This window comes from Polistes dominula, unplaced genomic scaffold (assembly GCF_049000335.1).
Source record: "Polistes dominula isolate Pdom_NZ unplaced genomic scaffold, Pdom_raw_medaka contig_17, whole genome shotgun sequence".
Taxonomy (NCBI): Eukaryota; Metazoa; Arthropoda; class Insecta; order Hymenoptera; family Vespidae; genus Polistes; species Polistes dominula.
This window is the reverse complement of record NW_028301049.1, coordinates 476,127-503,177: the sequence shown is the minus strand read 5'-3', so window position 1 is coordinate 503,177 and position 27,051 is coordinate 476,127. Positions and strand designations below refer to the sequence as shown.

General features: G+C 32.6%; 2 protein-coding genes across 3 annotated transcripts in view; one reads left to right on the top strand and one right to left on the bottom strand.

Moving 5' to 3' along the window:
- The window catches only part of LOC107066044 (uncharacterized), a 55,317-nt gene extending 30,027 nt beyond the window's left edge, over positions 1-25,290 (bottom strand). The window contains exon 1 of the mRNA XM_015320282.2: positions 24,631-25,290. Within this exon, the coding sequence (XP_015175768.2) occupies positions 24,631-24,694 (64 nt within the window). The 5' untranslated portion in view covers positions 24,695-25,290. The remainder of the gene's footprint in view (positions 1-24,630) is intronic.
- qin (tudor domain-containing protein qin) overlaps positions 1-27,051 on the top strand; it is a 202,748-nt gene that overhangs the window by 32,616 nt on the left and 143,081 nt on the right. The gene's annotated exons all lie outside the window — the stretch shown is intronic.

Below are 27,051 nucleotides of genomic sequence, written 5' to 3'. Positions count from 1 at the left end.
ACATAAGAATAGAATATAATAAGAAAATAAGAAAAAAATATAATTTATTTATAATAATAATTATTTACCACAAATTTTGTATTTTTTATTTTTTCATTTTATTTTCTTCTTTTCTTTTTCTTCTATTTCCCTCATTCATCGTTTCACCTACCCTTAAGTTTTCACAATTCAATCGAACAACCAACAAACGTTCGAGAGATCGCCAATTTTCTCGCACTTTCGTAGACTTTTCCAGACAACTTTTTCTAGTTCCACTTTTCGAACCAGAAAAAGAAAAAGAGAGAAAGAGAGAGAGAGAGAGAGAGAGAGAGAGAGAGAGAGAGTGAGAGAGAGAGAGAAGAGGGTTCACAAAGTTTTAACCCTCGAACCGAGAGGACAAATTTTCTTCTATCGCAAAATCTTTCTCTAACGCAATAAAAACATCTTCGCAAAGTATAAGTATTAAGTAGTCGTCTTCTCTAGTCTTCGATGATTCTGCAATTCGTTTATGAAATTTTCTATCACCTACTAAAATCCCAACCTCTACTTTTTACAATATTATATACTACTGTATTGCATACTATTCTTTTTTCTAATCTCTTCCTCTTGCAGTTTGATTATTAGAATGAAACGTAAAAAAAAATAAAAACCAAACAAAAATCCCTATAATTCGTTCACCTTTTCTTTCCACCCCCCCTCCCCATTCCATTTTATTATTTTCCTTCTATATTTTCATTCTATATATCTCTTTTACACACCCTCTTGGGCACCTTACTTTACCACCTCACTATGAGAAGTTAAGTTCTTGCTCCTGGAAAATTTCAATTATTCGCATCACCTGATTCCATCCTCCTCCCCTATTTTACTCTCTCCACACTTCACTTGTATCGAATTCTCAACGTCCTTAGATTCAACCCTCTTTCTCCTTTCCTTTTCCTCTTTCTTCTTCCCCTTCTCTACATCCACTATCTTCAAACCTTATTTCTTCTTCTTCTTTCATTTCCTCATTGTTATCATCGTTTTTTCACCCCCATCTCCTTCGATTCTTCTCTTTCTTTCTTTCCCCACCACCTCCTCCTCCTTCTCAAACTCTTCTTCTTCCTAATCTACCTTCTCTTCTTCCTTCACCACCTTTTCATCCACCTGTTCTTCTTCTTCCACCTTTTACTCTTCATCCACCTCTTCTTTTTCTTTAACCTCCACCTCTTCCTCCATCTCCTTTGATTCTTACTCACTCTTTCTCTCTCTCTGACTCTCTTGTCTTGACTTGATACCCTCTTGTACAGCATCAAAGTGCATTTCCGGTCGAAATACACAATTCCATCCCGACGGATACTTCGTTAATTTGAATACTCCTTCGTTATGTTCCTAGTTCTACCTTTCCTCCTTTGTGGCATGTTGAACATCTCTTTTGTTATGGGTCAAACGATAACGATCCTTCACCGATCTGTTTCTATGTGTGTGTGTGTGTGTGTGTGTGTGTGTGTGTGTGTGTGTGTGTGTGTGTCTGTATTTATATGTGCGTGTGTTTGTGTGTATTATATTCCCTTTTTACTTTGCAAATTTCTCTTATTCGTTTATTTCTAACCTGTGCATCTTTCCTTGATTGCCTATTTCACCCCTTAACTTCCTTGGAGGTAGAAGTAAGAGTTTCACGCATCTTTTCAATTTCCTTTCCTTTCCTTCTTTCCTTCTTTCCTTCCTTCCTTCCTTCCTTCCTTCCTTTCTTGATTCTTTCTCTACCCCCTACCCTCAACCCCCTACCTACCCCCTTCTTTTCCTTTATCTTTCTTTATGTTACGTCTCTTTATATTTTTTTATATTTTTTTATTCTTTTTTTGTACGTTTCTTTACCCACCTTTTTTCTCGCCCGATGAGAGAGTAGTTTCGTTTGTGAGAGCAAAAGAGAGAGAGAGGGAGGGAGAATAAAACGGTGCTACTTGAAGGAAGGACTTTTTTAATAGTCGCTTGAAAACGTCATTTCTTATCGTCTTTTAGAAAGAGAAAGAAATAGAACTCTGGTAGGGAGGGTGATAAGAGAGAGAAAGATAAAGAGAGGGTGAAAGAGGAAAGCTGGATGGCAGGGTTTGAACAGCAGCCCTTCTCCTCCCTCTTCTATCTCGTCTAACTTCAAATGCTCGTCTTTTAGCGTCGCGTTTCAACTTTTTCTCCTTCTTTTTACGTTTCTTCATCCTTTGGTAGAAAGTGAGGGTTGAAGAGGGGGTGAAGGAAAGAATTATTGCCTAAAGGTAAATATTTATACGATTTTATTCATAGTTAAAATGGATTTCGAAGAAGTAATTTATCGTTTCAACTATGATATTTATAATCCATTGGATGATGGGGTTGTATAGGGTGAGTCTTAATCAAATAAAAAAATAGTTTTATATATTATATAAAAATAATCATATATACAGTATATATAACCGAATAAGAATAACATTTATTCAAAGATAAACGATACGTGTGTTGTTTTAATTTGAATTATTTCTAAAGGAATTGAATTAATTTCATATTATGTTTAACACATACATACACATGTAGATATTGAGTTAGAGAGAGAGAGAGAGAAATAACTCATATTACAGGAAAATGATGTTTCTACGATTAAACTCTATTGGCCCCATGTATGTTTGGATTTATTTATGTATGATATATATACATACATACATATAGATGTATGTATAGATACGAGAAACAAGTAAACTTCTTGGATACTTTGTTTTATCAGTTAAACACTGAATGAGAACAACATATATTCCTGAGAGAGAATGAAAGAGAAAAAGAGAAAGACAGACAGACAGAGAGAGAGAGAGAGAGAAATAGAATGAGAATGAGTAAAAGGGAGAAGAGAAACTACGTTGGAGGGAAAGTTTCGCAATTAGCAGTATAACATTGCTCTAGCGGTAGCATAATTATATTAAAACACTAGAGGACGGCAATTAATTATACCGTTGCTTTTGTATTAGGAATTTGCTATGCACTACCGAATGTATCCGACCAATGGTGCCCAAAACAATGTTACCATCTCACACACACCCACATGCGTTCGTTTATATCTGTGAATTGTTGTGTTGTATAGGTTCGTACAAAAGCTTTATCATCTACTCACCCCCGCCCCTTAACTCCTCACCCCACTCCCCTTCTAACCACCTTCCCCCTTTTCTCTGTCGTCATTCCTTGTTTTGTTAGGTGTACCCTTTTGCTTTCAAAATTTCAATGTTTTCGATTCTATGGTGCACATCGTATAACAATGAATCCTACATTTCGCAGTGCTTTCGATTCAATCTTTAACACGGTTCCCCATAGCGTAGTAGTGTATCGTACTCTCCTCTCTTCTCTTCTCTTCACCTCACCACCACACCATCATCATCATCAAACCGTGTTACTGTATGACCGTATAACCGTATCGGTACCGGTACAGTACGGTAAATCGTGTTGAAAGCGCACGTTCGAGTTAGTAATGAGAACATGCATATCGTCATTCGTGCGTCACGCTTATAATAATCATTTCCTGTCGTTGGTTTTTTTTTTCTAATGACGTGTTTTCCCTTACGATTTTCTGCGATTATTATTATTATTATTATTATTATTATTGTTTTGGTTTGTTTGATTATTCGATCATTTTTTTGTTTCCCTTTCATCTCTCTCTTTCTTTGGGTTTTTTCTTTTTATTTTGGTTAATTTAGTTTAACTTATTCTTATTTTATTTTATTTCAGTTTTTTTTTTTTATTTTTTATTTTAGATAAATTTCTACGACCATATTTCGTTTTTTTTTTTAAAGAGACTATTGAACGTTCATTTCTATTTATTTATTTATTCTTTTTTTTTCTGTTTCTTCCTAACGAAACTTTATCGACGTTTGTGTGTGCGTTTATGTGTTTTCTATAGAAGATAACAAAAATCCATAAGGATTCCTGTTAAAATGATACGAATAGAGAAATGGCATTTTAGTTGTACGTTGTTACTCCATTATGGCTTCTTTCACCTTTTTATACACATATTTTTTCTTAAGGTTTCCTTTTCCCTTTTATAAATTTTATGAGCCTTTTTTATTTTTATATTTCATTTGAAATAATACACAATTGCCAACACACCTTCATTATCTGTTACCTGTTACCAGAAAATTATTTTCTTACCCTTCTTAACTTACTCTTTCTCTTTTATTATTTTTCCCTGCTTTTAATTGTCAACAATAACCAATTCATATTATATACATTGCATACCAAAGCAAATCAAAACAGAATTAACCTACCCCCATCAATAACAAAAAAGAAAAAAGAAAAATATGAAGAATCAATTTCATATCATCTCTAATATCATTCCAAGTATAAGTATTTGCAGTGTATAAACTTGAAAACAAACGAAAAAGAAAAAAAGATAGAGGAAGAGGGTAAATAAATTGCAATAGTTAGAGGTTGGGTGAAAACGTCGACAGAGAAAGAGAGAAAGAGAGAAAGAAAAAGAGAAAGAAGAGAGGAAAATGAGAAGAAGAACATTTGGGATAGGTTGGGATAGGTGGTGGGTGTAGGAGAACGTTCAACAGGCCTCGAGAAGATCTCCGAGGGGGAAATTCGATGGTCGGTGGTGTGGTAGAGATATTCTGGCACGATTTCACGAGTAACAGGAAGAGGAAGAGGAAGAGGAAGTGGAAGAGGAAACTGAAAGGGGGACGTTGGGTTGAGGGGTTGTTGGTGTTGATGTTGGAGTTGGAGTTGGAGTTGGAGTTGGGGGAGGACACCGAAAATTCAAGCCTCCACCTCCGTTTGGCACGGCTCGTTGCTCCTTTCTTTTGCTAAGTCTACAAAACACCCCCGCTCACCCATCCACCCCCCATCCTCACACATATAAAACACACACACACACACTTATTCACTCTCTCTTTCTCTGTGTTTCTCTGTTTCTGTGTCTTTGTCGAGAGTAGGACGGCTCTTGAACATCACACGAATATGGGGGTGGAGACAGGGGTGAGGGGGTGTTCTGTAGTGTGTCGGCGTAGTTTCGAACGGATTTGGCTGTGTCTCGTGCAACAGGTAAACGTTGCTACGGGCCAGCAGCTGCTGACTGCTGCCTTCTACCTACTACCACCACCACCAACCACCACCACTACCCACCACCCTCTATTATGCATAATTGCTCGAGAGGGAAAAGGAAAAGGAAATCGACACACTCTTTCTCACTTATTCACCTTACTCTTTTCTCGACAATCGGTTATATAAAGCCTGTGTTTTTTTCGTTTCTTTCAGTATTCACACACATGCACGTATGCATGCACACATACGTGTATATAGTGTTTTCTCGTATTTCTTCGTCTTTATTTATTTTTACTCATTTACTTTTTTTCCCTTTCTTGCTTCTTTTTGATTTTTTGTTTTTTCTTTTTTAATTATTGATTATTGTTGTTTTACTTTTTTACGTGTTATACGATTTTTGTACATATATATATATATAATATAGTAACTTACTATATTATATATATACTATACTATTACATATTATTTAACCATTAAAAGAAAATTCATAACTGATGTGCTATAAACTAAATTGAATTGCCTTCAATTCTTTTATTTTCTATTGTCTCCATATTGAATTTGTTTCAATTATTTGACTATTTTTTTTGTTTATATTTATTTTTTTCATTGTTTACCATAGCGAAACCCTTGAGTGCAAAAGGGTTAATCATTTAATCCTTAAAAGTTTCTCAAATAGAAACCCTTTCAGGTAGCAGGAATTAATTTCAGTTTGTAATGTAAAACCTTGATTGAATAGCGTCTTACTAAATCCATCCGCCCCTTTCTCCTTCCCTTTCTCCCTCCACCAACCCTTTCACCCCATACGTATTTACTGATAGAAAAAGTTTTAAAGTCGTAGGAAAAGATATGGGGATACGGTATATGGTTCTTCTTTATTACCCCATCGGACGCTACGAAAAAAGGGATGAAAAGGAAGACGAGTTGAGTTTGAGTAGCCAAGTAGTAGTTGTAGAGGGGTGGTTGTTGGTGGTGGTGGTGGAGGGATTGAAGGGGTGGAATTGGGGGGAGGGATAAATGGACATCGTGGCGCAGTTGCGTCCGGTTTCGCTTTTACGGCCGACACTCAACGTGTTCGAAACAGAAGCATCTCTTCTTCTCTCTTTCTCTTTCTCTCTTTCTCGTCTCGGATATGCGAGAACGTAAAATTTAATTGCCCCTGCAATCCGTATATTACTTTAACAAAAGGATATATGGGATATAATAGGGTGGGGGGTAGTAAACATTTAACTTCATCTTTCGTTCGTGTAACTTTCTTCTAATGAAACATTTAAGAAAAAAAAAAAAAAAAGAAACAAAAGATATTTTCACAAACAATTTTGATATTTTTTATATTTTGTTCTTATTTTCGAATAATTTCGAAAGTAAATTCATTTATGTTTGAATTGGGATTTTGAAGGGTTTGAATTAAATTTAAAAACATGAGTAACGTCATGATATATGGTGGAATGTTTTTTTTTTTTTTTTTTTGGATTTGTAAGGGTGTCAAATTTATTATCTTAATTATTTATAATATGAGAAGAACAAGAAAAATAATATGTTTTTGATGACTGTGATTGGATTTAAACAACCTAAAAAAAGCTTATATGTTGTTTTTTTTGTTTACAATTGGATATAAATTTATTAAATTTTATTTTACACATATAAGTTGGAATTTTAAATTACGTTTTTGTTTGGTTATATCAAGAATTCCACGTTCGTTCATGGATGACAGCGTGCTTGTTTTACGTGTTATGCAATTATTCTACGTGACATAAAAAAGTAGTGAAAGAGACAGAAATTGAGATAGAGGGATAGAGAGAGAGAGAGAGAGGGAGAGAGAGAGAGAGAGAGAGAGAGGGAGGGAGAAATAGCACGCTCGATATCATCAATTCCAGTGGTACGTGAGTGATGCCACTTGGATACAACGTGAATGTAATTAACTACTCGTGTCTCTAGAAAATCAGACTACGTCCTCGAAAGCATAACTTCAGTCTTGAACAATCCTCGAGATATGTTGTTATATATATATAGTATTATTGTTCGTGTGACTTCTAGTACGATTCAACCCCTACCGTAAGAGTTAAAAGAAGTAGAAGGGGGATGAAGTTGTAATGATTGGAGTAGGGGTGAAATAAGAGGATGATCAAACTAAAAAAAAAAAAATAAAAAAATGAAAAACAATAGCAAATTGGCGAACGATCATTAACCCTTTGAGTGCTCAATACTTTTACCTAAAATGTTTTTCAAGAATGGAAATGGTTTATTATTAACTAGATTCTAATAATAAATTATATTTAATAATTAAAGTTTTTGTTTTTGAATATAATTTAATTAATTAATATAAATATTAAATTAGTTTACATAAATATTATAACAGACACGTATATGCTTCGAACGATAAGGTTAGTATGTTTTATTTTTTTTTTTTCAGACATTTGTTCGTACATTTAAATGACAAATTTGTCGAACATATTTTTGTATCACCTTGTGTATCTTTATTTAGTTTTTACTTTGTTTGATTCTGTTTCGTTTAGTATTTGCCCATCATTGTAGTTACTCGTTCGTAGAATTTACTTACACCACCACTACAACCACTATCACCACCACACCACACCACCACCACCACTACCACCAACTGCAACAACAACAACAACCCCAACTTTGTCAAGTTTTCACGTTGTTACTACCCTTCGAACCTATCAACATCAGAACGACCTCATCTGTCGGCTTGTCCGCAGGACATTAACGGAATTCAACCGTTGGTTTCCGTTTACTCTCTCTCCCTCTCTCTTTCGTATTGGTATACGAACACACACGCACGTACTATCCGCATCAAACCCATAAACGAGAAACACTGCTGCGGTGAATAGTTTCCTTCCCGTGTTTTACATTAATTACTTTCCCTTTAAAAGACACATTTACGTTCCCTCTGGCCCCCCACCCTAACTTTCTCCCACACTCCACTCCATTCTCTAAGTAAATTGTAATGAAATTTAATCATCGAAAATCGTCGTATTCACGTGTTACACGTGTTTATGTTTTAATTTTGTTTATTAATCTTTTTTTTTTGTAAGAACAATATTTCTACGATTAATCCTTTTCGGACGCTTGTCCACTCTCAGCTACCACACAAGAAAAATTAATTCCAACCACTGCAACACCATGTCTAAATTGAATATGTCCGAAAAGGGTTAATATTATTGACAAAAGAAAAAAAGAAACGAATAAATAAAATACTTTGACATATATATTAGATTTTTTTCTTTTTTTTTTCTTTACGAAAGGAAAAAGAAATTCATTTGAAAAGTTTTAGTCAGCGCGTTTATTTTTGTTACACATTTTTATATCTCGCGTGTCATGGGAATATAAGGAAAGTGCATTTAACGTAGGGGGGTCGTGGGGGTGGGAGTTTGGGTTGTATTCTCGCCCAATAGGAAACATCCGCGACGTCGTTTAGAGGACCGTCGTCGTTACAGGTGGTCCTCGTATATCACCGGATTACTATAATTTCCAACGATAGCAACGATGTACTTTTACGGCCGTCACACGCGTTTCACGTAACGGTACGACGACTATGACGACAACGACAACGACAACGACAACGACGACGACGACTACTACTATGGTGTGATGCACATGGAACCCAAACTTTACGGTCTTCGCAAATACGTTTAACCGAAGTTTGTCAGAATAACCACGTGAAGGGGTAAGAAGGGTGGCATGGGGGGATTTAAACGAGCAACAAACATTTATACACCTTATATTCTATCGATACCACACAGACCAATATTATCTGTTGTATAAATCGATTGAAATATTTTATCATCGTTAAAAATTGTTATAATTTTATTTGTGACCAAAACTATACTAATATGAGAAATTATTTAATAGAATTGTTTAATAAAAAGAGTTGGGATATAAATCGATCGTTGAAGTTGTTATATTCGATTTACAGTTACATGATTGTGAAGTGGTGTTAAATGTAAATGACTAATTGGAAAAATTACTTCATTATTATTATTATTATTATTATAATATTTAGAAATATATTTAACCCTTTCGCACTGGCTGGGACATATGCTGTCCCCAAAAAATACATATAACAACCGATTCAAGAATAAATATATATATAGAGAAATAGTGAAAATTCTATGGAAACACGTTCGTAGATAATTTCTAACCATAAGTGGAAAACGTTTATTTCAAGAGACCCAACCAACAGACATATATATTCCATACATACAACATATGGGCAACCGAAAATTTATATGAAAACGCTTGATCAGAGCCGCGTAACAGCGTCCGACGCTCGTTCATTCTCTTCTCCCATTGCAATCCGATAGCAGAGACTACTATGGTCAACCATTATGGAAATTCGTCGAAACGGATATTGTACCTGTTGCTGCTGTTGTGCTCTGTTATATACAACGAACGTAATAATACATACCGAGAAACGAAATCGTAAGGAACATACACGATACCTATTTAACACATACATATATATATATATTATATATTAAAAATTCTTTATAATTTTAATTATATTATAACATATTACTATAGAAATATAATTACTATATTATTGATTATATATAATATATTATTATATATATTATTTATATAAATGTATTAATTATAAATTTTAAATATAACATAATTCTATCATATATATATATATATCGATTCACATTATCAAAAGGTTGTACAATTTTCGTTTCATATTAAAATAGATTAAAATACATTTTACTAATCGAAAATAACATATATCATCCTTCTCACGTGAGAGAACATCATCAGGTGACAAAATTTCCAATATACATTTTGAATATTTATAAGTATAATACTTATAATACAACCGTGCGTATACATAATTTCTTCATTGGGTAACGCATGGTTTGGTTAAATGAGTACGATTATTGAGAGACCAATCAAATATTGATGTTATCATTTGCTATAGGGAGGTGTATAGCAGCACCAGAGAGTAGGAGGAACGGTGATGATAGGAAGTGCGGTGGGGGAGGGGAAAGGTTATAAAAATGGACGCTTATATGCGATAATAATAAACTTCGTTAGTATATTTTAATGAGTAATGATCAATTAATTAAATATGAAGGCAAAATGTTAATCGTGCGTACAAGAATTATTTTCCGTTCGATCGTGTTAACCCCCCCCCTCCCCACATCCCCCCCACCCTTTTTAACCGTGTGTTAACAACCCCTCTTTTGTACTTTTACCCTTATATTTTTCTTTTTCTTCTTCTTTTCTTTTTTTCTCTCCGTCTCTCTCTCTCTATCTCTCTCTCTCTCTCTCTTTCCCCTCACCCTCGTCTTATCATTCTTTTCATTTATCTCTTTTATATTCTACTTTTTCTGGTCTTCTTAATCATCCACCATATTACCTTTTTTACTTTATTCTTCTGTAACCTCTTCAACTCTCTCCTTCATTCGTTCGTTCATTCGCTCGTTCGTTCGTTCGTTCGTTCGTTGGTTCGTTTGATTTTTTTTTTCTTTTTTATTTTTACCTTTACAACCCTTTTACCATCTCGCAGTAGATGTTGAACTCCTTTTTTTTTTTTTTTAATTTTTTCTTTTTCTTCCTACTTTTCTTCATCCACGTTCCATGCATTTTCCACGAACTACTAACCCTTTCTAGTATTCTCCATCTTTTTCTTCTTTTTATTTTTTCTTATTTTTTCTTATTTTTTCTTAATCCTCCGCGTTCTTAATGTCTCTTGTAATCCTTTGATTCTTTTCTTTTAAACTGTGTGTGTGTTTTTTCTTTTTTTTTTTTCTTTCTCTCTGAAATATTTCGACGGTTCAATTAGACCTACCCAACTCCTCATCCTCAAACATAATTATCTTCTTCTATTCCCTTCCACCTCCACTGTTCAACCCTCCCTCTTCATTTTCTACTCCCACTTCTGGTCACCTCTCGTTCACTTCATTTTCTCATTTTATCTTCTTTCGAGATTATTGTCTTTGATCACAGGTTGGATAAGAACTTTTTCTTCTTAGAGTTCAACTTATAATGTAAATGTCATTTCATTTCATATCTTTCTCGTGATATATTTTTTTCTAATTAAATAATAAAAAAGAAAAAAGAAAAAGAAAGAAATAAATAAATTGTAGACGAAAAACTAGCATTTAGTTCTTTTTTGTTTTGTTTAAATACGCTATCGATCTTAGTGAAAGGAAACCTCCATTCAGAGATGAAGAGGAATATTTTGAAGGGTAATAAATTCCCAGACAAAACTTAAGAATTATTGGGACCTACTGGTGCGACGAAAACCCTTGTGCAAGTGTCGGCTCCTTCGGGTCGTTCCGGATTTCGCTAAGATCTTTATCCAAAAACATAAGCTGTACCCATCGGTTGACTATAGGGGGTGGACCCTTTTGCTATTGGTCAATAAGATTCATAATCTCCTTCCCATTCCAAAGGGGTGCGGCTCATTTCTGATATGATGGAAAAATATGTGGAAAAAAGTAAGAAAGTGTCCTCAGTGCTCAGTCTGTATTTATCCTTAGTTAGTCAGTCCTTAATTAGTCTGTCTGTAGTCTGTATCTGTCTGTCTGTGTATTATGTGTTATTCTGCAAATCAGTCAGTCGGTATAATAAAATAAATCAATTCTTTAAATTATTGATAATACATAATAACTGGGATATTGTAGCTTTGTAATAAATATTATATAGTAATATAACAAATAGTATAGTGATAGAACAACACCATAGCGTATTTTTGAATATTTTACACGCCCTATTAAATATATATATATAGTATAATAGTTTTAGTTTACTCTATTAGAGAAAGTGTAATTAAAACAAGCGCGTATTTAAAAAACATCTGTTTAATAACCTTCCCCCTGTCCCATTCTTTCCTCCCTCTTTCTCCTCATCCTCCTCTTTCCACCTTTCCTCTTCTCTCCCCGTCTCCAAAGCTTTTCTTTCTAAATCGTTCTTCCCTTTACGATGTTATAAAATGTCTATCTATAACTTCCGGTATTCTACATAAAGATGTCAATCCGTGGAGAGGGATGAGGAGAGGGGGAAGGGATAGGGGTAGGTTGAGGATGGGAGGGTAAGGGACACGAAAATTCAAATCGTCCTTTCTTTATGGACGCACGCTGATAACTTCCAAGTTATAGTACCTTCCTTTTATGATGAAATTTCATGAGTGCATACTGTGATGGGAGAGGTTGGTGGTTCGGGTGGGCTTGGGTGTAAGAGGGAGGGATGGGGTTAGAAGGGGTTGCAAGTTAGAGGAGGATATCATGGAACTCGATTAAAGTTGCTTTACAGTCATCGGGTTTTAAAAGACGCTTTTCAAGTAACGTCATTTTTAGCACTTTTCTTTTTTTACCCTAGCGTATATTATTCTTTTCATCAACTCGGGGTTGCAAATGCGAGAAACAAAGTTTTTGTTTTTTATTTCAAAGTGTTTTTTTTTTTTGATCCTACGACTTACAATTATACGAGAAGAATTATTATAATATTTATATTAGTAAATAATTAATATAGCAATTAATAATATAAAATAATATAATTATATAAAAAAATGTTTGTAATTCGTTTATAATTCGATGTAACAAAATTGTAAAATATTCGCCTCCCCTCCTCTTCCTTCCTGTCCTCTCGAGGGATAAAAAAGTTTGAAAGAAAATGATAAAAGATGGTTGACAATGTTCGATGAGGAATATCGTGTGCTATAAAGTCATACTACGTACAGTCGTCAAACTATGGTACGACATAGTCGAGTTTAGGGGGGAGGAGTGCTAAGAAACGGGTTTGAAGGTGTCAGGAAAGAAAAAGAAAAAGAGAAAGAGAAAGAGAAAGAGAAAGAAAAATAGAAGAAAAATAAAATGGTGGATAAGTCATACTCGGTTAAAAAGGGAAAAGAAGGAGAAGAGGAAGGGGAAGGTAGAAGATGGAAGAGGGAAGAGGGAAGAGGGAAGAGGGGGAAAGTAGAGGCAAAGAAACGAATTCATAAGTTTGTAGCGTGGAAAATTTTACCGTGGCTCGTAAAAGAATCGTGTTATATACGTTCTGGCCAATCGACAGCTAGCGAATAGAACGTTGAGAAAGGTGAATGCATATTTTGAGATGTACGTTGTGCGCACAGCTGAAAGACGACCAAGATAATTTGTTTCGGGGTGGGTAAAGGAAAGGGGTAGTTGAAAATTGGGAAGATATGTGTGGTGCTGCTTTAAGGTGAAATGAAACACGAGACATTCAATCGTTTACATTATCACCTATTTTTTTCAATATTTATATTTTTATTTATTTTCTTTTCTTTTATTTTATTCTCACGATAGTATTCATTTTTTCTTATTAAACAAAAAAATAATTGTGTTAACATTAAAAAATTTGTAGAGAGATCTCTCTTGTCCTTTTACTTTACAATACATACATACACCCCTTTTCTATTTCTTTCATAAAAATACATATTTAATAATAATATTATATAATACAACCTTTTTTTTACTACAAAACTGAAAACAGTTGTCATCATCGTCGTCTGTCGTTTAAAAGAATATTTCATTCGTGAAAATTATTAATATCCGTATCGATAGTAAAGTTTTTAATTTCGTCTTGCCCGCGGGAACACAATAAGAAAAAAAGGAGGGCAGAAGGGAGGACTAAGAATGAGAAAAAAGAAAAAAAAAGCAACAAAAAAAAAATAATAATAATAAAACAAAATAAAAAGATCACGAGGATGACTAAAGAAAAATCGTGAGTATGAACAGGAGAGGGGAGGGGTGAGAAGGGTGGGAGGGTGCTAAGAAGAAGAAGAAGAAAAAGAAATCGTTTTATATCCTCCCCCACCTCCTCCAACCTCATCTCTCCATCTACTACCCCCCCAACCTATTCTGTTGTAGACAGAAAGACACGAAATAAACGTCAAAGGGGACCGAAAGCGTACTTCTCTCTCTTCACCCCTTTTCCATCCCCTTTCCTCTTCTACTATTTTTCTCTTTACCTTTTTCTGTATATAATATATCATCCTTTTTGCTTACCTCGTATTTGTCGATGAAAACTCGAGAATAAGGTGCAACAAGGATGACGAAAAGGTGGTCGCGGATAGGAGTAAAAGAGGGGGTTAGTTCGTTCAAACGACAAAGAGGAGTAAGACGAGGCAAGAAAAAAAGACGGGGGTTGGGCCAAAGGGAGGGGGTAAGAAACAAGAAAAATAAAAATAAGAAGAAGAAAGAAAAAAGAAAAGAAAAAAAAGAAGAGAAAAATAGGAGACGGATGGATAGATCTTTGGGGATATGGGTATGGGTAGGGGGTGGGAAGAGGAAGGGTAAGGTTGGGGGAGGGGGTTAGTAAATAAGAGGAGACGGGGTAGGTCGATTATAAAAGATGCTCGTGTAAATACGAATATACCCCGGGTATTTGCTAGAAATACGCGAACGCGCGTTCCTGCATCTCTTTCTCTCTCTCTCTCTCTCTCTCTCTCGCTCTTTTCACAGAAAGAGAAATAGATAAAAAGTTTATCGCATCCGAGCGACAGTGGAACGTCATTTCCTTTCTACCTTTCCTTTCGAATCGTTTTATTAAACTTTCCGTTACGTTGTTACTTTATTTTTCTTATATATCTATATCTATATATATATCTATATCTCTGTATATATCTATGTATATTCCTTACGTCTTTAATTAATATCACGAGAGAGGGATCTTTCATAAAGGTGTAATTAATGTTTCGTTACTTTTTATTTTTTTATTTTTTTATTTTTTTCTATAGTTCCAAAGTGTCGTATTTAATAATAATCTTTATAATCCTAATAATCCTAATACTAATAATAATAATAATAATAATAATAACAATAATAATAACAATCGTAATTAGTCATCATTATCTTCATCGTCGTCATCGTCATCATCATCTTCGTAATTTATTTATAATATAAATAAAATTGATATGAAAACAAAAAAGGAAAATCCATCTCAAAAACCACCAGACGGATAATATGAATGAATATAGGTGGCCTAAAGGGGTTGAAGGTGAAAAAGAAAAAATGGGTGAGTTGAGAGCATACAGGGAAAGAGGGGAAATAGGTGGTGGTGGTTGTGTGGCGCCTTTTGCACGGTGGGTTTCATTCGGAACATTTGCACGCGAACCGTTTTACTCTCACCGTTACCACTACCAACCACCATTACCATCACCACCATCACCCAGGTTTCCTTTTCAAATCCCCCTCCCCTGTCTTCCTCTTCCGATTTTTCTCTTTCCCATTCTAGCTTTATGAAGTTGCGTGAGTCAACGACGTATTTTTTTTTTCTTTTTTTTTTATTCATTTTGCTGTTTTTTCTCCCCTCCCCCACCCTGAAGCCATTTTTTTGCCAGCTCGTTTCACTTATAGTATTTTACTTGATCAACAGAACCAGTCGCGTGAGTTATATGCCCGATTCGTTTCCCCACGTTTTGCGGTGGACACACATACATACATATGTACATATACATATGTGCGTATGCACGCATGCATGCACACACTTTCTCTCTTTCTATCTTTCTCTTTCTTTTTTTTTTTTTCGTGCGATTTCGATAAACGAGAGAAAGGATGAAAAGAAGAGGGGAACAAAAAAAAAGGAATCAAGAATATGATAGGCACAAAACCGTGAAGAAACGAAGTTCGAATTCCTAACTGTAAATACTTGGCAATTGGCCACACGAGAGAGAGAGAGAGGTTTGCTGTTTTTTATGTTCTTCTTAGTCTTTTCATTTTTTTTTTTTAAATTTCCGGTTTTACGTGCCAACACGTTTGTTTTCTCTATCAATATTATTCCTGTATTGCAATGTTTTAGAAAATGCGATTTACTTTTATATTTTTTATTCTACTATGAAGCAAATCAACTATTGTTTTACAAAAACAAATCAACATTTATTTTTTTTTATCTTGTTTCCTCAAAAATGTTTTTTAAATGAACGTTTCATTGGATTCTGGTCTTTTTTTTTTTATTTCTAATGATTACAAAACTGATTTGTTTACACGTTTCTATTTCTGTAAATGTTTATTGTATTAATTTTTTTTTTTTTATTTGAAGTTATTATAAACTTGATGAGATCTTTTATACTTTCTTATAAATGTGTATTTTATATTTTTTTTTATTTCTAATATCTTTTAAATCACCCAGAAGGTGGTAATTCTTACAAAGAAAAAACATTAAAAAAGAAGAGGAAGGTGTAAAAATGATTGCACGAACGATAACGTGTCGAATAAAACAATATTCATACGAAACTATTTCAATACGCGTAAAACTCGTGTACGATAAACCGAATAATTAACTGTATACGATGATCGAAAGTTCGGAACGTGTACAGCTAATAATTCCAATAATATAAATCATGTAATAAGTGAAAATCTCTCGTTTATCGCATCGTAATTATCTCGAACGATCGGATCACGTTATTTCGATGTTAAACGCGAACGAAATCCCTGCAAACACATACTCATACGCAATACACTCACACGTATACATGTATACATGCATACATACATTCGTCTATCCATCCATCCATACAAAACAACACCATGAAGTGTAGAAAGGAAATTGATATTATCTTCCGATTATGGCAAATAGTTCTATCTGACATAAGCTATTAAACAACGTCATCAGTAGATTTGTCCCTCCCCCTTCCCCCTACCAGCATACAAAATCATTAAAATTATTTTCCAAACATTGTGCATCAAATTCGATTAGGAACTAAATTTATAACATTGTAATTTCTATTGTTGAATGATGACAGTACCAACATTAATTACAGTAATACCATATTTTGCAATTCTAACCTCTTCACATCTTCCCTCTCATCTATTAAAATTCATTAAAGTTATTTTCTAAATATAATCCATCAAATTCGATTAGGAACAGTATTCAGAATATCATAGTTTCTATAAAATGATGACAGTAGCAACAGTTGCAGAGTATACTCAGCAACCCTAAACACTTCACCCTCAAACCCTCCCTCCCCTTTTCCTTTCCCCTTTTTCACTGTGTGTGTGTGTGTGTATCTGCATTTCGTACATGGTTGGGATGTATACTTTAATCCTGGCAAATATAGAGTCGAAATTCCGAAGCATTGTTGCGCATTCGACGAGCAGATTTGAAACTGTTCGGGCATTGCAACACGGGTGTGTTGCTTGCACCCGTCCTCTGTATGCACCTCGTCCTCTATCTGCTAATCGGTCTCTGTCGTTCGTCCATGCTACGATTAATTATCGCTCGAGTGCATAATCCCGCTTCGCTTTAATCGGACATTCCCTCGTTCTAGTACCGGATACGGAGAACGTTGCATCCATCTGGAACGAGTCATCATCCCCCTCTCACCCGTTTCCTTTCCCCCCTTTCGTTTCCTCTATCCCCTTCGTCACAATTATTACTGTCTCTGGATGTATTCTCAGAGTGCATTATTCTATCCATCCTTCGTGTAAAAATATATATATATATATATATAATATTAGTATTTTTATATTATATTTATATTATTTATTATATACGTATAGTATCTACTATCTTGTCTGTCACGTTTGATAAAAAATTTGTATTTGTTGTTTATCATGATATCTCGATAGCAAGCTTTATACGTAATTAGTTGTACGTCCCTGCAGGGTCAGGTTCATTCAATTCACAGTCATATACGGTTAACTAAACTATTATAGTTTAATCCTTTCATCGTTGAAAATGATTGGCAGAATCATTCGTTAAACTGACGTTTTCAATCATATCCACGATTTTAACATCAATTTATCTATGTGTCTGTATATCTGTCTGTCTGTCTGTCTAATTTTCTATGCATTTGTTCTAACTTTTGTTCAAATTATTATTACTCTTATTATTTGTTTCATTTATTTATTTAGTTTTTATTTATTTTCTTTTTCTTCTTCATTAAATTGTCTTTTCTTATTAAATTATTCTATTCTATATCTATTTTTATTAATCTTTTATTAATTTAATCATTTATTTATCAATCCATTTTTTTCTAATCTTACATTGAGCTAATTATTACTATTCTAATTGTTTTGATCATCTTTTTTAAAATTGCAACTTGCACTTTTTTCTTTTTCTTCTTCTTCGACAAATTATCTCTTCTTCCTTCAAAAGAAGAAAAGAAGGAAAGAAAGAAAGAAAGAAAGAAAGATAGGAAGAAAGAAAAAAGATGATAGCTCGTGTTAGACTTTCTTTCTATATAAGAGAGGGGTAAAAGATAAATTAAATTCTCAGGAAGGAAAAGTCCAGTTTTAATTTGTCGCTTAAAAGCTCATATATTAATTCTCGTAAAAGAAAAAAAGAAGAAAAAAAAGAAAAGAAAAAGAAAAGAAAATGAAAAGATAAGACAAAATGAAAAAGTATGAATTCGTGAATGATGTGAAATGAATAGATCCTAGTTAAATTAATAATCGTTAATTAATAAAAATATTAATCAATTTATTAATTTGTGTATGTTTTTTTTTTAAATCTTAGAAACAAACGTTATATTACAACGAAATGGGGAGAGAAGTAGAGTAGTTTCTTGGTTAAACACATTTTTTTTCTTTCTTTTTTTTTTTGTTCTTTTTGGAAGTTAAATTAAAAGGAGAATTCAGTGAGGTAGTAGTAAAGGTAGGACAGGCCCTTATGCTGTATGTTAACCACTAGGAAAATGAAATTACAGGTTTGCTCGAAGAACGGCCGATAGATAGGTAATTAGATCATGCTACGTACAGAGAGGCCAATCAGTGAATGTTGGTAAAATCGAAGTCGCTTCTGACTACTACTACTACTACTATCAACGTGCGTGTGTATATGTGTGTTTTCTCTCTTTCCTATCTTCTCGAAAAAGAAAAAAATATATATATATATATAGAAAGATAGATAGATAGTTAGATAGAAATAGAAGTAGATAGGTAGATTAGATAGATACTCTCTCGGGATTCTTAATTGCGAGTAATTTTCTTGTAGAATCCTGAAAGAACAAACTTTGGTGCAAGTATGCTTTAGCATTTGAATTATTTCTCGTGAAGAAAAAAAAATAAAAAAAGGTATTCGGAGAAACTTTATACGTAATTTAAGAAAATTCAATTTACAATATAAATAAAAATATAAAATAAAATATAATATAATATAATAAAATATTTTTATCGTATGTATAGTTTTTTTTTTTTTTTTTTACAAAAATTTATTATATAAAGTAACAAATATTGAAAGTAATAAAAAATAACTATTATATTTGGATAATATAATATTATAATGTTTATATTTTTTCAATTTTACTTTATTTCTTTGATGAATATTTTCGATCAGATATAAATAATTTTATCAAACTAAATTCTACAGAATTTCATCAAAGTAATAAATAGAAAATTATTATACAATAATAATTAAAAAAAGAAAAAAAAATATTAAAAATCATAGCTGTACGTTTCGCAATCGTGATCTTAAATGAGATGATTGTGAAATGATCGAGTAGAAAAAAAAAAAAAAAACTAAGAAAGAAAAGATCATCGATCAAAATTTTCTCTTCTAATGTAAGTTGATCGATTGAATTCTAACGATGAGAACAATTTTCATCTAAATATGAATATGCCTCGTTTATTATTCTTATTATTTTTTCTTTTTATTCAACGTTACGTATATTTAGTATTGCATGCAGGTATGCGGTATACTTTCGCTCATGGCACGCTCACATACATATATCGTATTTCCCTTTCTCATCGTTGTATTCACTTTCGATCGTAATATTTTCTCAACGGGAACCAAACAAGGACGAAACAACTCCTACGTTGTAATTATTATCAGGATATTACAAATTCAAATGGGAATTGTTTCCATTTTTGACATATCTTTCAGAAAAAAAAAACACAAAAAAGAAAAATACAAAATAAAAAATTTACTTTAAATTAAACGAACATTTGTAAATAAATATAATATTTGTAAATGTATAGCAAAGATTTTTTTTTTTTCATAGAGATTCATTAAATTTTGTTAACACTTAATGTTAGTGAATAAATTACCGTTTTTTAAAAATATATATATATATATATTTTACACACATACATACATACAGTAACAAAAATAGAAATGATTGCCCTTACGTGTGTCCATCATGGCAATACTCGATCGTCGAAATCCATCATAAGAGAAAGATAAAAGAAAAAAAGAAAAGAAGAGAAAAAGGTAGAAAGAGAGGGGGTGTCTCAGTACCCGTAAAGGATCCCTCTGAACCGACACAACCCTCCATTTCCCTCTCCCCAATCGTCAATCCCTCCCGATCTCTCTTATCCGAGGCGTATGGCCGAAAGAGGGTACTTGTTTCGAGGCAGTATAAGTTTGGAATTAACGTCGTTAGGTTTTACGATCGCCCAGTCGGCAGAAACTGATTCGTTGTAAAGAGGAAAACGACTAAGAGGAAGAGGAAAAAGAAAAAGAGGTGGACGAAGAAGACGACGGCACGTAACCTACCTTCCTTCACCCTCTCCACCCCCTACCACCTACACCCCAACGAACTCAACGAGAACCTGTGAGAGAGAGAACGTTATAAGAGAATACACGTTGCACCAGAAGAATAAAATAAGAAAAAGAATAAGAAAAAGAAGGTAGAGAATAGAAAGAGAAGGAAAGTGAGGAGTTAAGAGGAGTGGCGATGAAGGTGGGCTACCAACCAAGCAAACTATATATAAGAAAAGATTTTAGAAGCATTGGGGCAGGTAGTGATAGTACCAACCAAGCAAACCAAATATACGAAAGCAGTTAGAAATATGAAAGTGGTGTATAAGATGTACCAACCAACTAAACTATATATAACAAAGCAGTTTAGAAGTATTGGGGTGGGTGGTGGTGTATAAGGGGTACCAACCAAGCAAAATATATATCCATCTTGCCTTTCACGATCGAAAAAAAAGGATAAGAAAGGGAAAGAACGAGTCTGGGCCGTGTGTTTAGCACCCTGAGAGAAAGACGATGTTGAAAACGATGAGGGTAGCTGAGGAAGAGGGGAAGAATGACTGACTGAAAGTGTATGTGTGAGTGAGAGGGGGGACTTGGGAGGAGGAAGAGGAGGTGGAGGAGGCGAAGTTAGTCGTTTGGGTTTGAAAGTAGTGGGGGATGGAAAGCTCGTAATTTTTCGAATTGGTTTTCCCTTCGTTACGACCCCTTTTTACGCGCATACCAATTTAATAGTTTATCGTACATAATAAAGGCACGTTATTAACGTCTTTCGATCTCCTCCTCCTCCTCCTCCTCCTCCTCTTCCTCCTCCTTCTCCTTCTTCTTCTTCTTCTTCTATTTCTTAGATTTCTTCTTCTTGTTCTTGTTCTTCTATTTATTCTTCTTAAGAAACCTTTTTACCTTTTCCCTTCTAGTAGTATCCGTTCATTCGGCTTTTATATTTCCTTTATATCAGTTGAAGTTTTCTCTTCATAACTTTCATTTCGTCTTTTTGTAGTTTTAATACATACTTTGTCTTTTTATTAAATTGTTTTCTTCTTCTTTCTTTTTTTTTTTTTTTTGGGTGGGTTTTGGCTTTGTTTTATTATTAGGAAAAGAAAAAGAAGAATTTAAGTTCGATGTTCAGTTTGAAACGATTAGGAAATAATCTCTTTTATTTTTTTTTTAAATCTTTTTTGATAATAAAAATACTCTTTGCCTTTTTATTACATTTCTTGAATATTTTGGTTAATTATTACGAAAAAAAAAGGAAAAAAATAAAGTCAAAGTTTGTTTTGAAACGATTATTAGGAAACCTTCTATTTTTTTATTTCTATTTGGATAATAAAAATATTTTGTCTTTTTATTACATTTTTTGAAGGTTTTAGTTAATTGTTAGGATAAAAGTAAAAATAAAGTCAAAGTTCAGTTTGAAATGGTTAATAAAATTTTCTATTTTTATTTCTATTTGGATAATAACAATATTTTGTCTTTTTATTAAATTTATTTTTTTTTTATTTTGTTTTATTATTTAAAGGAAGCAAATAAAAAGAAAAAAGAAAATCAAAGTTCAGTATATTTTCAAATTTTGTTTTCTTTTAATAATTAACGAACCAATCACATCTTTTTGTCTACTATATAAATTAAAAATTATATATTTAATATATATTTATTATATTAATTTATATTTAACCATTTAAAAGAAATCTTTCTACTAACGTTAACGAACAACTTCCCCACATAAAAAATTGAATTGTTTAAAATCTAATTTAATATATTTAAAAAATTTAATAATTCTTATATTAATTATATTCTATTATTTTTTGTTTTAAAATCATACACGATTTGAAAGTTTAAATAATCCAGTTTTAAACATTAGGATCGAGATAATTGGATGTCTAAACGAGTCTTCCCACCACACACACATACACACCTATTCGTACACATACCTTTTCTACTCGTAATCGATCGTTTTACGATCTCGAACGATAAATCCTGTCACTTTGATCGTTTTATCGAGAAGTTGAATCATCAAGAAACGAAAAGAAATAAGAAGAGAATGATAATAAGTATGAAAGTAAAACAAAACGTGGAACGAGATAGAATTTCACTGCTTTTCGTTCCATTCGTTTTATTTTTTTTATTTTTTTTAACAAAAAAAAACAAACCTTTTTTTCCTCGTTCGAATGATAAATGTTTAGTTTCGTACAATATATACACATATATGTATATATGAGTCGTTCAGTGCACACATCGATTAACTGCATAAAACAAAAAATTGAGAAATGCGATGAAATAATATTATTTAATATAATTTATAAAATAATGTATATTGTTTCTGAAATTCCTTTCAATGGCCAAAAAATTTTGCCGTTTAATGGTGTTAATCTTTATTATTCAAGAAAGTTATTATAAATATAAAAAGTTATGACTATACCAAGTGCTTTGTGACACTTAAATTTAAGATTTTTCAAAAAGTGCAGTTAATCGAATGTGTGCGCTGAACGGCTCATACGTATATATGTATATATGCGTGTGTGTTTGTGTCTACTATATATATATATATATATATGAAGAACGGTAGAGGAATATAACGCAAATATCGTACCGATATTTTTTGGTTAATCCCTGCCGAACCGTGTACGACACGCGAAAAGTATGAAATACCACGATATTTATGTCGTATATCATAACTTTTGGATATTTTTTATGATATCGTACATTACATGTTCCTAGACACGTATCGTATACCTTTAGTATTGCACGTTTAAAAAAGAATTAAAAAAATATATATATATAGAGAGAGAGAGAGAGAGAGAGAGAGAGGAATGTGTTTTGTATCGAATGGGAAAGAGTAGAGGGTAAAGGGGGTAGTAGAGTGGAATTTGCTGGAGATCGTTTGGATTTGTCGTTGTAAATATTCCTTTTGTAGATTATTTTAATCTCTTACGTAACGATGAGACGTAGTTATAAAATTTTAAGAAAACATCAAGGTTATTATATACGACTGTTTTATTAATTAAGGAAGGCATTTAACATTCTATATTATTAAAAAGAAAAAAAAGAAAAAAAATAAATAAGGAAATTCATAAGGAAGGAATATTTTATATTAAACTTTATAATTAAGTAAGAATCTTGGTTCTTGTGTTTTTAATTAAAAATTAAGATAAATACTACTGATCATAATTTTTACAACAAACCAAAAGAACTTGTCAACTCAACTTAATAATATTATAATATATTATGAAAAAAAAACAATGGTATTAGATACTTTTAATGAATAAAAAAAGTTCTAACGTAATCTTTTAAAATGTATAATTTTGTGCAATATGTGAGAACAACAGTATTCCATGGATTATTATTCATTATTCTCACGTCTAGCTTCTTGTTTTTTCTACTTTGCGTTTGTTTTTCACGTTGAAAAAGAAAAAGCAGAAGAAAAAGTATATAAGGAAATTTTCTGTGTGAGCTTTTCTTTTTTTTTACTCTACATAGATATTAGTATTAGTATATCATAGTTGTAGGTAGTAGTAGTAGTAGTAATAATAATAATAATAGAAATGTTAGAATATCGTCGACTCATAATGAAATCAACGTGCGTGACAAAGATAAAAAATCATCTGTCGTAGAAGGAAAACAGAAAATTCGAACGTGATACGAAAAAGGGGGTGATGGTCGTTATGGTGGGGGGATGGGGTTACGGAAACTCTTCTCTGACCTCCCCCGTATCCTCACTCCCCACTCCCTTCCATCATTTTATGCAAATAAAAATGACATTTGATTTCCCCCGCGGTCATCCTTTTTTCTTTCTCTTTTTTTCTATTTTTTTTTTCTGTTTCACCCTTCTTCTATTTTCATCCTGTTCATTTCTCTCATTCGTCGTCAACACGTCGTTGGACGGAAATAGTCCTCGAGGATGGAAAAATTGAACGAAGCTTTTGTTCTTTCCGATTAACACATCTGTTAACTTAACAAACACATTTTGAGGACAACTTTTTGTTTCTTTTTTTTTTGGTATTGAAATGGGAGGTGGTTTTTTTGTATTTTTGTACAAGTAAGAAATTGTTTATATTATTAGACCACGTGGGGTGGGGTTCGTTGTTATTAAAATTGTTTCGAAGATTAATTATTAATAATTATTCACTATTATTATTATAATAATTATATTATTTTAAATTTATTTTTTTTTTAGGGGAGTGGGGTTGGATATTATATTACATTAAATCGATTACTCACCTAGACAGCAAAGTATAAGAAATACTCGTCCAATGCGACGAATGCAAATCCTTCTTGAGTTCATCTTATCAAAATTCAAACCTAGTCTCGAATTAAAAACACACACACACGCACATTCACAGGAACACGAAAATCCGCTCACGCGTGGTAAGATAACTAATAATAAATCTAATCAATTTCTAACACTCTATTCCAAAAGAAACAAAAAATAAAAACAAGAACCAAAATACAAAAACAAAAATCCCAAATATGAATTTCTTCACAATTAAAAATAATAAAAAAAAATAAAAAAGAAATTAAAACACGAAAACAAAAATCCCTAATATCAATTTCTTCAAAATTAAAAGTAATTAAAAAAAAAAAATAAAAAATAAGAAAAAAAAAGAAAAGATTATTATAACTGAAGTTGGAGAGTATGTATAAGACACTTTCTGTATATTCCTCTCACCGTAACGGAGTCCAAGCGGAAACTGAGAGTTTTGGAATAAACTTGTGAGGGACTATCCTCTCCGATAACCAAGCACCCAAGCAAGCAAGCAAGCAAGCAAGTAAGTAACACGTTTTGCTTCCACGCTTTCGAGAGTAAAACGGAACACCACACGTTCATTCGCTCGTTCGTTCGTTCCTTCGTTCCTTCGTTCCTTCGTACGAGACTACCAAGAAGAATAAGAAGAACAAGAATAAGAATAAGAAGAAATCAACTTTTGCTTTTGCATCATTGAAAATACTACTATCCACTGTCTTTCTCTTTTACTTTACTCTCTTTCTTTCTCTTTCACTCTATTTCCTTCTCTCTTATTTTCTTCAATTTTTAACATAAGTGTCTCTCTTTCTATTTCTTTCTCTTTCTTACTTTCTTATACTCTTCCTTTTTCTAACATAAGTCTCTCTCGTTCTCTTTCTTACTCTCTTATTCTCTTATTCTCTTCACTTTTCTAATATAAATCTTACTATGTGATCCGTGAAATAGCAAAAGCTTGCTAGAAAAGCAAGTTAACTAGTTAAAGAACGAACAACGAATGAGAAGAACGTTTCTTTAGAGGCCTCTGCGATGGTGTGAATATTGAGAAGAAGAAGAAGAAAAAGAAGAAGGATTGGAATGGATTGGAATGGATTGAAATGGAATGGAATGGAAAGGAAAGGAATGGAAAGGAAAGGAAGAGTTACAATAAATTTACCACGGCCAAAGACACACTTACCAACCTCGACTCGGTTAGATTCAGAACTCTCAGCGGTCGTTTCTCGTCCTTTTCTTTCTCACGAGAGAGAGTGTATGTCTGTATGTGTGTATGTGTGTTTTGTATGTTTGTGTGCGAGCGAAAGCGACACGGATTCGATCGAGGAGAGTCGAAGAAGGCTAATGGGCACGTGCTGCTGCTGTTGCTGTTTCTTCTTTCTTTTTTTTAAATCATTTTTCATTATTAATATTTCTACTACTCTTTTTATTATTATTATTATTATTATTAATTTTTTAATTTTAATTTTAATTTTTATTTTAATTTTTATATTTCTTGAAATATACATTTGTGTGTCATTTGTATTTTTTTTGAAATATTTCTATCCTATTCCCTCCTTCGAGTGTTGTATTTTTTTTTAGTCTTACGTATTTGTTTATATTACATCTTCTTTTTTGGAAAACCTTTCTGTATTTATTTTTATGTTTAAATATTTTGTTTGTTTTACCTTTTTACTTTTTTTTTACTTTTTTACTTGTTCGTATTTTTATTAAATCTTTTTGAAAAATCTTTCTATATTTTTTCTAGTGTATGAATGTTTTATATTTATATTTTTTTTTGTTTTTTATTTTTTCGTATTTGTATTATTCTTCCTTTATTTTTATTGTTTATTTTTCTTTTCGTTTCTGTATTATAAAATCCTTATTTTTATTATTTTTATATTAATATATTTCAAAATTAAATTTACATATTTAAATTAGTTTATTGAGATTATTTATTTTTGTCTAAATTGTACATATTTTCAAATGAATTATTTTTTCATAAGAAAATGAGGAAGGGTTGAAGGAGTAGGAGGAGGGAGTGGTGGGTGGTTTTCTCATTGTTCTTATTGTTAACTGAGAATAGAACAAACGGAGGGGTAGATACTTAAAAGATTATTATATTCGAATAGTTAACATCCCAAGATCTTTACCTCCGGCAGTTCATTATTATCTTTATCTGACTCGTAAAAAGGGTGTAAAAGGGCATCAATTCTAGGATTTTCCTTTATAACCCACTCTTGACAATTCTATGTTACATTTAATTTTAATACGCGTAGGAAGAGAAGAGAGATGATCGTCACGTTTATCTCTTACTAGAGTCTCGTCGTATCTTTATTATCTTTTATCTGTCTGTACCTTATCCTTTCTATAATTGTCGATTAGATTTACGACAGAATGAACATTAAAAATAATAAAATGAAAAA